The 13,694-nt window shown below is 38.2% G+C and overlaps 1 protein-coding gene across 2 annotated transcripts in view; it reads right to left on the bottom strand.

Moving 5' to 3' along the window:
* Positions 1 to 942: 942 nt before the first annotated feature.
* Positions 943 to 13,694, bottom strand: part of slc5a10 (solute carrier family 5 member 10) — a 118,750-nt gene continuing 105,998 nt past the window's right edge. For both annotated transcript variants that reach the window (XM_066661661.1, XM_066661660.1), the window contains 6 exons: positions 11,916 to 12,023; positions 10,952 to 11,102; positions 9,578 to 9,746; positions 2,614 to 2,829; positions 2,414 to 2,504; positions 943 to 1,948 (listed from right to left, as the gene is read on the bottom strand). In XM_066661661.1, coding sequence (XP_066517758.1) covers positions 1,752 to 1,948; positions 2,414 to 2,504; positions 2,614 to 2,829; positions 9,578 to 9,746; positions 10,952 to 11,102; positions 11,916 to 12,023 — 932 coding nt within the window. In that variant the 3' untranslated portion in view covers positions 943 to 1,751. The remainder of the gene's footprint in view (positions 1,949 to 2,413; positions 2,505 to 2,613; positions 2,830 to 9,577; positions 9,747 to 10,951; positions 11,103 to 11,915; positions 12,024 to 13,694) is intronic.

Here is a 13,694-nt window from a genome sequence, read left to right as displayed (position 1 = left end):
ATATCTCACGAAGAGGTACACTAGCCAAAAGTAGCATGTGAAGGCCTTTTACAGGGTAGGGATGGGACCAGTTGACATGCTCCTGTGGCAAGACCAAGTGTCTAATCAGATCACAGCTGTAATCATTTACATTTCTGCCTTAGCCATAACTGCATGCTGAGTTTCTGACATTTCTACATTGGTGCCATTTTTTATTTATTTTGGTAATTCAACTGAAGAACTTGGTTTTTCTCTAAATTAAATGCAAAGGACATAGGTCATTTTTTGTTTACTTTTTGTACTAGCATGTTTGCTAGTGCTAGTCAGATTTGGAAGAGAGTTACATTTAATTTTGTGTATTGTCTTTCTCAGGGTTTTTTTAAGACAAGGTCTACAATTCTCTCTAGTCTGTTTACATTCAGAATCCCTGTGTCTTTTAGGGTGGAACTGTGTGTTTGAGGGGGATAATGACTTGTTTGTAAGTGGCTGAAGTTTCGCTTGTCTGTAAGTTTTTATTCATTGTTTGAATTGTTTGAGTTGGAGCGCTTCAGAATTTAGAGTGTTTTCCTGCTTAAATAATCTGAAACTGCAAAAATAAGTCAATTTTACAAACCTATAGAGCAGGAATAATGCAAAATCCTCATCTCTTTTCGTGATTTTCAACGTTGGGAGTTCTCTTGTAAGCAGAGACAGAGGAAGCCTAGTATGTCTGACCAAGCCAGATGGCACTAAAGTTTTGTAAACAAATTAGACAGACTGGAGAGCTTTTTAAATTTTTTTTTTTATTACAACTGTGAATGTAGCATTAATATTGGAAATAAGTTAAAATATACGCAAACCACTAAGCAGTTTTTACATGTTTTTACAAAGCATGTTTTACATGATTCTAAGACAGAGAATGCTTAAACAGTAATTGTACTGTTTTTAAACTGACTTATTTGAAACCATCAGAGGCGTTATTCTTCTAGTCTCACTGTCTGTGGGGGTTTGAAGGCCTTTTAATCGCCCCCATTTGTGCTAGCATGTGAGTGTATCAGCTGATGTAACAGATTTGGGCAGTTTGCATGCTCCTGGGGCACATTAAGCTGTTTAGAATCAGTGGGCTGCATTCTGGGGAGACTCACTTATATATAGATAAATAAAATAAATAAAATATAGCAAAGTCTGGGGATAAAAAACAAACAAACAAAAATACAAGTCTGTATATCAAGTTCATTTAAGTTTAATAAAATACTTGGCAGTTACACAGTGTCTTCAGGAACTGAACAGAAAATCCCACATTTTATATTTAATAAGAATTACTGTGAAATCTCTAATATCATCCTTTTTGATTTGCAATGTTGGGTTTGATTTGCAGTGGTTGTGATTAATTTATATATACATTTATATATATGAATATATCACTCCATGTCTTCTGGAAGTTCTACACGTCACTGGCTACAAATGCAGTCTGCAGTATGTGTAATATCTAAATACATAGCAGAACAGACAAACATCAATCAAATATCAAGGGCTGTTTATTGTTATCTACTGCTATTATACTTTTGACAATAGCGTCAATATATTAATGTGCACCAACATTAGGTTAATACTAACAAACTTTTACAAGCCTTAGGGGTGATGCCTATAATTATTCATGTAGAAATATTTTTTTTTTTCAGAAATAAGTTCTTTTCATTCATGGCCCAAAGTGAAGGCCTAACTGTTGGTGGAATATTTTGAAAACGTCTGGAAGATAATGAATACTTTCTGTGTGTGCTGGTGTATGTGTGTTATGCGTAGTATGCGTAAAGGAAGATGTTAACACACATAAGAATAATGGCATTGACGCAGCAAAACCGTGACCAAAAGGGGTCTTCTCTAGTGCTGGGAATTATGGGAGGTGGAGTTCCTGGAGCGCTGCGGCTAGGCCGAGGACTACAAAAGCCAGGAGCGCGCGCACATTTCCCCCTGCACATGGATTCACAGCCTGGAAATGGGAGAGGGAGAGTGAGAGAGAAAGAGAGAGAGTTAGTGGAGTCTTGCAAAAGAAGGAAACCACTTCCAACTGTTGCTTTTCTGGAACTAATGAAGAAAGGAATGGAGGAGAGAGGGGAATCGTGAAGCTACACTTGTTCAGAGACGGTGTTTAACAATTAAAGCAACACTAGGTATTTTTGGTCTTGGGCTTTCCCTACAGTTGCAAAGTGTAATTATTTTTACAGCATTATCCTGAAAACAAGAGAAAGTGGGAGGGGGGGCATGGTTTCCCACCCTCCTTCAAATGTTACATAATGTAGTTTCCCCAGGGCTGAGCCTGGAGTAGCAACGACAGAGGCCCTGTTCTCCCTATTACAGTTCAGTGAAGCATCGCAATGATTTTGAAGCTGGAATTTCAAGGTAAATATACTAAATAGTGTTCATTTCAAAATGCACAGATGTGTGTAGGTAGTACCATCTGTTCTGCGACTGAGTGTGGAAATTTTCTGGAGTGGTATATCTCTGTCAGCGTTGCCACTGAGGGTCCACCAGGTCAGATTGGACATCTAAAAATACAACAACACATACAACTTTCTATGATAGCTTACGGAATTGTATGGCATAGCGCTGAGAGAAAAGTCAGTCATGCTCTTGTATGGCTGCATGGATGTATACCTGTTCCTCGGTGGGTGGAGGGGTGAGGAGGCTGACCACTACAACAACGATGACAGTAAGGACACAGAGGATGATGGCAAAGTGGAGGTAGTGGACGCTCCTCAGGATAGAAGGGGCAGGGTCAAACACTCCGCATCGTGGGGGTGGGAAAGCAAACTCCAGGACCATTCGAGTGACCCCAACAGCCAGGCCCACCATCAACCCCCAGAAAGCTCCCTTACAGATACAACACGTTCACACACAGACACACACAACTTTCAATTAATATCCATATCATGCCTTCATATAAATTAGTCCATCAGTTTCTCTGACTACAATACCCAGCATGCACTGCGTAACCACTGTACAGGCTAATTAACACACAGGTCATGGTTTTCTAGACATATACTAGCAAAATTAACTAGAAAACACTTTCCCACACAGCTCAGCCCTTAAAATCCAACTCAAAACACGTGTAGTTTTTTTTCCAAAGGATCCTCCCACCTTCAGGTTACATCATCAGAATGAGCTTTACATAGTCTTTTGACTCAAATCCCATTCTAGACACTATTTTACACGGCTGTAGCAGGTAAACAGGCATGTGTACCCCAGATGTGGTAATGGTTCTATTTTCTACTTTGATCTGAGTGCCACTTTAGCCAAACACATCCTGTAAACAGATGGCTATGTTCATGCCTCTTTAACAGCAGGGTTGTACGATCTCAGAGATAAACAGCAGATGCACAGAGGAAGCTTATTTTAGTGAATAAATTCCAAGCATGTAAACAGAGGACGAGAGATAAAGAGATAGAGAGAGACTGGCAATGAGGCATTCAAAAAGCCAAAGCCAGTGTCATTATAAAAAAAAGACTGACTTTTTCTATAAAGAAATACAAAACAGCCTACTAGCAAAGTTTACACTGAACCACCGTAGAGTAGATAAAAAAATCCTTACATTTTAGCTATTAGCATAGTATTTCAAGTAATACCACCTTAAAGAGATACTTTGAATGAATGGTCAAATTAAACCAGTGAAAGATCTGTTGTAAAGAAACTAACTCACCACTTCCACTTGTCTATGGTATCGTCTAGAGTGAGATTTTCCAGTTTAAATATAAGAAATCCTCTCCTGATGATGTAAATTTAAGGTGGAAGAAGCTTTAAGGAAGTAAATATATATGTGATGTACATTTGAGAGCAGACTGTTTTTATTAAATAGTATTGGTTATGATTTGAAACATCATAAATTAACAGCAGTTTTCCTAATAGCTCCTTAATTTTTTTTCAGGGTGTGAGATATTCATAACATGTCCAGACTTGTTTCTTTCAGGACAGACACTTTTCACCCTGTCACTTTTTAAGATGGAATGAATGGCTGTTAGGAACAGAACCAACAGATATTTCTGCCTTCTCGGCAGTCATGAGTCAAAAAGTCATAAAGTCAGTCAGGCCCAGAGCTCAACATGACTGAATGTGTTTGGGAAAATGCAACCAACTTCTAAGACTGAACTTGAGCCCTGCTGATTTCTTTGAAATACTGGAGGCAGGTCTCGTGAAAAAGAATGGACGTAACAAAGTATATAATGGAAGAATCATATATTTGTTGAGTATTCTTTGGATTTTTGAAATTTTTGGCTGAATATATTAATAGAGGCTTTTCCACTACATCGTATCTACTCAGCTTGGATTGGCTCTGCATTTATGCTTTCCCAAAGCCAGCGGTTACTGTTAAAGATGGTTTTTTGCGACAAGATCAGCTATGTTTGAGGCGGGTTTTATAATGAAAATCCAAGCAGCAACCAAGCGAGTAGAGCCAAGAAGAACCAGTACCATGCAGTGGCAAACTGCCATAATGCAACTCATATCCACAATAATGGTCTTATATACGGGTGGTCTTTGACTTTTGCACATCAAAGTAGATTCAGTTCTCTGTATTTTTTGGGAGTCTATCAATGTGCCAACTTTGTAACACAAGCAGTCAGTAGTTTTCTTTTTAATTTCCCATGTCTCAATAAGAATGCAACCCAGGCAGTTCTGGCTCTGAAAACAATTAACAAGCATCTGCAAGTAATTCCAGGCAAAAGTCTCGACGTGTCTGAGGAGCTAGTGTTAAATCTTGTGCAATAGATTAAAAAGACATGTCATGTAAGCTTAAACTTAACCAAACGCTTATGTAGCTTGAGGTTATACAGCATTCCTTTAAGGACACCACCAGTAGAAACACCCCAAGCCCTGAGGACTCTGAAGTGCCACCTCATAGCTGGAATCCTGTAATGTTTTTTTTATTTGAAGAACAGGTTCCCATGTAAGTTTATGGACACCTGCTTGTCCAACATTACCCCTAGGGAGTCCCCATTTGTTGCATTAACAGCTTTTACGATAGCTTTAAACTAGATGTTGGAGCATTTCAGTCATGATTTGATGGCATTCAGCCTGAAGAAGTTAAATGAAATACTCGGTTTCAAAATCCAGAGACATGAAAAACATCACACATGGGGAGTAGGGAGATATTTTAAATTGAGGAGTCAAAGAAAGTGCAACTGGCCTAACTTTCTCTTTGTGGATATGATGCCACCTCATCACAACAAGCAAGATGTGCTAGCAAAACAGATCTAGAAAGTTAACATTCTCCTCAGAGCATGTTGAGCTGTAGAGAAGGGACAAAATATCAACATGGTGGTTATATTGCACACATTTTTTGCAATACATTATCGTATCACAGGTGCCAAGTATAAAAACTTTTATTGGGGCATGCAGGTGCTCTTCACATATATCCCATAGCACTAATCAAATGATTTGTGTAAATCTTCAGTGTAGAAGAAGAACCTCATGAGCCCACTCCAGAACACTGAATGCACAAATAACGTGCACTGTGTGATTTGCAAGAACTGCAAAGCCACAAGCACAGCCACCACAGAGTGGTTCTGCTTTCTGGCTGATTATGGCTATTACACTGGAATGATGACCTACTTAGACGTGGACAAGTTGCAGTCACGGTATTTGAGGCATGAAGCTAAGCTATGCACTTTTGGTGCTTTTCCACTGCATGGTGTCTGCTCTACTCAGCTCTACTTGCTTTTTGGTACCTGCTTGTTTTTCTGGGTAAATTGTAACTGGCAATATTGCACAACACAGCAGGCACCACAACAATGGTGAAAGTCATGTTTAGCGTTATTTACTCATTGTGTATTTGCATGTTGGTTTTGCTTTTTGGGAACACAGCTTCATACCCCATTTCAGACAGATCAGTAGAATTTTTTCATTCCATGTTACACAGTCCAACTCTCCCTGGATTCTTCAGTTGGCCAGTGATCCACGGAACATTTGAACCTCTTCGAAAGCTAGCATTGTGAGTAGCTTTGACATTTTTTTTTTTTTTACTGTACCTTGATTCTGGGTACCAGGTGCAAAATTTGCATAATGGAAAAGCAAAAATCAGAGTTGTTGTGCATTGCCCATTAGTCCTCGGATTCTGTGAAGCTGACACTAATAAATACATAATTCCTGTTACTTAGGGGCGACACGGTAGTGTGAGTGTCACACAGCTCCAGGGACCTTTCCGTTTCCTCCCACGGTCCAAAAGCACACGTTGGTAGGTGGATTGGTGGCTCAAAAGTGTCCGTAGGTGTGAGTGAATGTGTGATTGTGTTTAAAAAGAAACATTCGTTGGTTCCACATGTCTTGGGGAAGCATGTGCTTGCCTCACAGGGTGTCATTTTGAGTGACAGGGGAGTCCCAGCTAACGACTAAACTGGGGGAAAATTGCAGAAAGGGAAGAACGGCAAAAATTCAGCCAGAGGCAGTGAAAACAGGCTAGCCAGTTTCGCTGGTTCCAAAAAGACAAGAAAAGCCATAAATCAAGACAAAATTAGTAATAAACATTGAAATTCCTTGGTGAGTAATAAATCCCGAACAAGATGTACATGCGTCTCTCGAAATGATTTACTCAGAATTTAAATGCGGAACTCTATCCTAACAGCGTAATTGAAACTTTCCTCCATTTAATAAACCAGCTAATGTGAGTATGAAAATGCATTGATAAACATATATTTAAAAAATGTACATCTTTATTTTGAATACTTTTAATAATGTATAATTGTGTCAAACGAAAAAGTTTTTCCTACAGGTGACAAGTCATGTGTAGATGACTCTCCTCATAGAACATGAGCATATGCGATGCATGCTTTAATGAATGTATTAAGTATTAGGTACAACAAATGTATAAAATCTTCTAAATTTGTCCAGTAAATCCTTTCATTTTATTCACCTGTAACTGCAAAGTCTTGTCTCTACTGAGCACACCTTGTTGAAAAATATTATACATAGGTGATCATTCAAACCATTAATTAGATGCCCCCAGGGAATATGAGCATATGCAAAGCATACCTTAATGATGTATTAGGCGTTAAATATTTATAAACTAGTTATAATATGTTCTCAAATTGTCAAATAAATTCATTTCATTCACCTGTAACAGCAAAAACACTGTATAGTTACTATACACAAAATGGTGTTCATCAGGGTTCTATTTTAGGACCCTTTGCTATTTTCAAATGATATTATTATATAGGGATTAATATCTTTTGACAATGTTGCAAAAAACTTCTCCAACTTAAATAATCAATCAATTTGCAACTGACATCCATCACTCCCAAAATTTTCACAATGCGTTCCTACATGTACCTAAATGTATAAAATGAACAAATTTGAATTTTAAGTGATGAGAAAATGTAAATATCCTTGCATTTAAAAGAGGAATTAAGCAAGAATGTAAACAGAAATATATCTGCTCTGCAAAACCTATGCCTGCAAAATGACATTTGGGGCCAACCCTACCTTCAGAACTTTCTCAGAGTGTCCTCTTTCACACAGGTGACAGTTTAAGTCATGAGGAGATTGGATGTTCTCAGGGAATACAAGCTTATGAGGTACATACTTTAATGAAGGTATTAGTGAAGTGATACTACTATTAATGGTAACGACAGTCACATACAGTCACTCAGTGACACAAACGCATACTTCTTATGTGCTTATCACAGCTGCTTCCCTCAGCACCCTATCAAAAAAAAGGTTTCCTGACCATAATCTCCAGACATTCTGGTTAGTCAACTGATCAACCCATTCCACAAAGAGACACAGAGACAGTGAATAAGAGAGTGCATGTCTGGGAAAGGCGGTGAGGGAGGAGAGAGAAAAGATGAATCAGAAGTCAACTCCTCAAACAGATTAGGAAGGCAAATTTGTATGGGGTCAAACAAAGCAACTGGCTAGTCTGGTTATAACACCATTTAATACAGTGTAATATGGCTAAACCTTATTCGTCAATATATGTTATAATGAATTAAGGCTTGTCACATAAAGTGTGCTCTGGGGCAACCAGTCCATAGTTCAGAGCACATGAGCAGCATGATTTTATACATCCTTTTGTGTCTATTTCCTTTTATCAATAAGAGAAAACATCTTACAAAACCATAGCGCTGTGTTGTCTTCTCACAGTGGAAGAAAGGACAGTATTCTTCTGTTCTTTCTGGTGACATTTAGGTGGTCTACCAGCTCTTGTAGGATTGTTAGGAGCACCCTTTCTCTATAAAACCTCTATTTCCCCTGTGTAATTTAATCTCTACAAACCTCACCTGATACCTTCTCCTGAAAACAAATACCTTGTGCTTATAACTGGAATTAAGGAAATGAACGGTCTCTGACTTTTGCACAGCAACGTTAAGTTGCATGAAGTCATGTCTTCTCTGATCCTCATCCCCGAGGCACAGAACTCACAAGGCTTGGCGATGTTTACCTTACCCGCCCCATTCCTGAGCTACCTCACTCTCTCTCTCTTTATCTCTCTTTTCTCACTACTTTAAGAGAAAGTTTTCAGATTATTTCTGATGACATGTGTCAGTAAATCATCTACACAACTTTCTCTGGCCTTCCCTCCCTATCTGTGGCCTTCCGGTCCTCCCACCATAAACACACACACACACACACACATACAGTCGCTCAACAGATACACAACATTGTGCACCCAGATCAGCAGCACAAATATACACACCCTCACCTACAGCACATTTAGAAGAATTCAAAGTAAAAACAAACACTGAGAAACATTTGGCTTTAAACTGGGAGAAGTTGGCTGCTGAATGCATGTGACATGTTTCTATTTCTGTGAAAGTACCAGGCCTGGGAACTCGAGTGTGGCTCAAGTTAATTAAAAAAACAAAAACACAGCACTAAATAATACACAATGTACAAGGAGAATTTAAAGAAGAAATATGTCATTTTTACATCCCAAACAATATTTATGACCGTGATTATTTATAATTTTACCATTCATATTTTCCCTTATCAACCGCTTATCCTGTTCAGGGTTGTGGTGGGGCCTGAACCTACCCAGAACACTCCTTGGGGGTCCTTAATTATAATTATGACTAATTATAATTGGCACTAGCTAATTTTGCTCAGTTTAAAGAGACCAAACGATTAACAAAAATCAGGATAAACTGTAGTTTAGATAGTAGTATGTTAGCTAATGCAACAGCTAGTTGTCAAGACAGCTAACTGAAACAGATTGTAGTTCAATTAGGTAAAGCACATTTGCTAATTTAGCTGAAGTTTTAACCTAATCCAGATTTATCTATAAAAGAAAGGTAAAAGAGATAAACAACTTAAGTTATCAAGTCTGCAGTTTACATAGGGTAGACTAGGTAGAATATAGCTGAGGTTTTACCAAATTTGTTTTACTATGTTTAAAACATTATTGTGATTCATCAGGTGGATTAGCCATTATGCTAGCCATCAAGAATACTTGGTCCACAATGTATGAAGACACTTCTTGAAGAATATTCTGTAATATAATCCTTGTCGTTTGTAGCCATACATAACAAGGTTTTTGATCAATGGTAGCCAAGTGTACTAAGAACTACCCAAATCATAAGTGACTTCGGTAGAAATGACTAGTTGACATTGCTTGTGTGTAGCACGTATTTACCGCCTCATTGGTCCTTTTCCAGAACACAGCCATCACAAATATTGCGGTAACAGGAGGAGCCAAGTAACTGGTCACTGATTGGATGTAAACATAGAGCTGACCACTGTTGGCACTTTGCAGAATTGGGATCCAGACCACACTGATGACCACCAGAATGACGGTAACAATCCTGTAGTGAGACAGATATAACCACATCTGATCATCCTCAAAATGGCTGTTAATAATGCTCTGATGTATATTACAGGCTCATTTAAATAGATTTACATGACTGAATTTTCACAGAATTTATTTAAAGTACAATAAATATAAAATATGTTCTCCATTTGTCCAGTTATTTCCAATTTATGTATATGTAAAAGCAAGTCTATAGTAATAATATACAAATCTGTGTTCTTCAAGGTTCTATATTTGGACCTTTTTTATGGTTTCAAATAATAGAGGGACTAATAATGTTGACAATGTTGCCAAATGCTCTACAACTTAAACCATATGTCAAACTGCCACTGAGTTCATTCCCAAAATATTCAAAACACATTACTTGAATAAATAAACAAACAAACGAAGTAATATATGAAAAAGAATCATGTGTTTTTCTCTACCTGGAATTTTCAACTTTTGTAATATAGCATATTAAGTTTTGAATTTTGTCATTTTAAAATAATTTAATCATATAATATGCGGGGCGGCACGGTGGCGCAGCAGGTAGTGTCACAGTCACACAGCTCAGGAACCTGGAGGTTGTGGGTTCGATTCCTGCTCTGGGTGACTGTCTGTGAGGAGTTGGTGTGTTCTCCCTGTGTCCGCGTGGGTTTCCTCTGGGTGCTCCGGTTTCCTCCCACAGTCCAAAAACACACGTTGGTAGGTTGATTGGCGACTCAAAAGTGACCGTAGGTGTGTGTGTGTGAGTGAATGTGTGAGTGTGTTGCCCTGTGAAGGACTGGCGCCCCCTCCAGGGTGTATTCCCGCCTTGCGCCCAATGATTCCAGGTAGGCTCTGGACCCACTGTGACCCTGAATTGGATAAGGGTTACAGATAATGAATGGATGGATGAATATAAAATCGGCTGTCTATATATTTTTTTACGTCTAATTAGCAGCATACTCTACTGATACTGTAACAATATGCCAAGTGGTGTTCCCAAAGGTTCTAAAATAGGGCCTATAGATGTTCTCATATAGCAGAAAAACATAAGAGAAAAATGTACATAAATGAATATGTTATATAAATAATAAATATATATGTGACAATAAAAAATCATTACAGTATTATAAAAGCTGAAATAAAGTAACCTCAACAAATTTGATTTGATTATATTAATCAAATCAAAATGAAGGATGGACAAATGAATGAGCATCAGGCTGTCCACCCACACACCTGCCAACTAATAGCAGTTCTTTCTCACTGGCCCCCCTCCGATACTTCTTCCAGATGTCCATGGTAAATAGTGTGCTACTGCTGTTAAAGATGGAGGTCAGTGATGACATCAGAGCAGCCATCATTACTGCAATCATTAAGCCACGCAGGCCTGAAAAACACACAGACGGATTGACTTTAAATGGACAGTCATTATGCTGACACACATTAGCCTGGATGTATCAATTAAACCTGTTTTAATCATGGCTGCTCCATGTCGGGGAACCACTCTATGGAGCATAAACTTGGTCATCCAGGGATTACAGAAGAAAATATAAATAATTTAACAAATGAATAAATTATGTTTGTTATGTTTTGCTGGTAAAAAACAAACTTATTATTACTTTAAAACCACAAATTATATAGACAAATATTTCCTGAAGCCTGAAGGCATGCATCAACAAGCCTATTACGAGAACTAACACAGTGAATCAGGTGTCATTAGGGAAAACCCTAATGAAATTCACAGAAATGTGCGGTGTGTAGCGTCTAAGGAACAGAACTGAAAGCAGCACAAAGCACTCAGACATGAAAGTAGACCCAAGATACAGTATATGTACAAGCACTGCACATTCCTAATGTTATCTTGCCCATCGCCACCAGTACTGGACTGAGGAGCGGTGGAACTATGGTCTCTGGAATGATGGAGTTCTGAGCAATAAATGTTGAATGAGCTGGAATGGTATATGTGATCCAGAATTAAACAGGCATAATGTAATTAAAGCCTCACAGCACTGTTTAGACATGAAGTCCAAAAGCCGTTCTGGCTGCAGAGACTGTTAACTACAGCAATATCAATATTAAAGACTGATTTTAGAAGAAACTCTGGGTATCTGTGATTATTAGCATTTTTGTTATGTAGGACACCAGCTTACTGAAAAAACAAAAAACAGAATAGCGTATAAAAAAATAAATGAATTATTACCACTAGGCATAAGCTCAATCACCAGTTTGGGAAAAGCAATGTTCGAACAGCCAACCTCTGCTCCACAGACCTTCATACATTCCTCAGGGTCCACACAACCCACAGAGTCTGAAACATAAACACAGAAAAAAGACATATTTGTGCCACATTTGATGACAGAATCATCAAACAGTTAAAGAGAACACATCCCAATAAAAATTGTCAATTATAGACGGTCTTCCACCAAGTTCTGGACATAACACTGTGGAAAGATTCAGAGAACTCTGCGTAGAGCAAGACTGGAATACACTGTTGAATATGGGTGGTCTTCTAGCCCTCAGATGGCCCTGAATGAAGGCCATTGTGATGAATCTACCTAGCTATGAATACGTAAGAAAAATCTTCACTTACACTGTTCTGACTCTCAAAATACAATCACGTATTGTACTTTGAAAGCAATTTTTTTCTTGATACTTATGTCAGTTAATAAAAATACAAGTAATGTAATTATATTTTATTTTACAAAAAATGATCAAAATCGTTTACAGGTTTGTACATGATACAGAACTGTGTGACATTTATGATGCTGAATCTGCCGTGTTGTGAAAGAGCACTGAGGTTTTGGGATAAACGAGAAGAGATGGGCAAGAGTCCATTAAAGATGAACAAGCAGGCCACAGGGAGAGGCCGAGAAAGCCTCAGCCTGTCCGACATATCCTGAGCTTGTTCTAGCATGCTCTACAGAGTTGATGTGGGCTGAGTGTGCAGCTAAGGTGGTTGGAGGATTTCTCCAGAATAGAAAAGCTCAAGGCGTCTTACCAGTGATTAAAATTACATCACTCTTAGACAGAAATCTTTAATCAGTACATACTTTTGTGAGTATGCTGCTGAGGAATGGAATACACTGGAAAAAACATGCACACACACCAAAAAATCAGTGGACTGACAAATGGTGAGTATATTTTGCCTCACGCCACTCAAACTGTCAAGTCTCTACTGTCCTGTAGAAGCCCTAATAGCCAATGGATGATTTAGCCAATGGCATGCTTTGTTTACTTTATTCTCAAGTGATTACCAGTTAATAATAATGGTATTATTTGGAATGGTCCATGGCTATTCAAACATAAAATTAGTTTACCCACGGTAACACAGTCAATTTGTAACTTGTAATCTTAAGACTTTGAGGGATTTTAAATGAGACAGTTATTAGATATAATTGCTTTTTAAAATACCGCTGGTCCACAGGGAAAACTAATAGTACAAAGAAAAGATAAATAAATACGCTATTATCTTTTGCAATCTCCAATTATCTGCTGTTAACAAGAGAAAACAAAGTTACATTTTTAGAAATTAAATTATTATTATTATTGTGTTATGGTGTGATGATGACATAACTCGGCATGTGTTTCCTGCTAGAAAAAACAAACAAACAAAAAGAACAACAAAACCAGAAAATGGTGTGTTTGGGACACATAGGGACCCAAAACGTTGGGACACATACGTAGGTCTTTTAAAGCAGGGTAAATAAATAGCAGTAAACAAAATATAGGAAATCAGTAAATGATATGTCTGTGTACTGAGTTCACCATTAATTTAACTGTGACTGACTTTATCTTAGAAAATAAAACTTTAATTTAGACAGTGCTGACTCACGACAGCTACTTCCCACATGATGTGAGAAAGAAGTGGAACTTGCCCTAATTTCCTTTTTTTTTTCACTGACCAATAACCGGACACCCCGCCCAACCTAAAACCTCAGGGAGGAAGAAGGGTGGGGGGGGGGTGAGACACCCGTTTTCA

The sequence above is a fragment of the Hoplias malabaricus genome, chromosome 2, assembly GCF_029633855.1.
Source record: "Hoplias malabaricus isolate fHopMal1 chromosome 2, fHopMal1.hap1, whole genome shotgun sequence".
NCBI classification, from domain to species: domain Eukaryota; kingdom Metazoa; phylum Chordata; class Actinopteri; order Characiformes; family Erythrinidae; genus Hoplias; species Hoplias malabaricus.
This window is presented reverse-complemented; position numbering and strand designations above follow the sequence as displayed.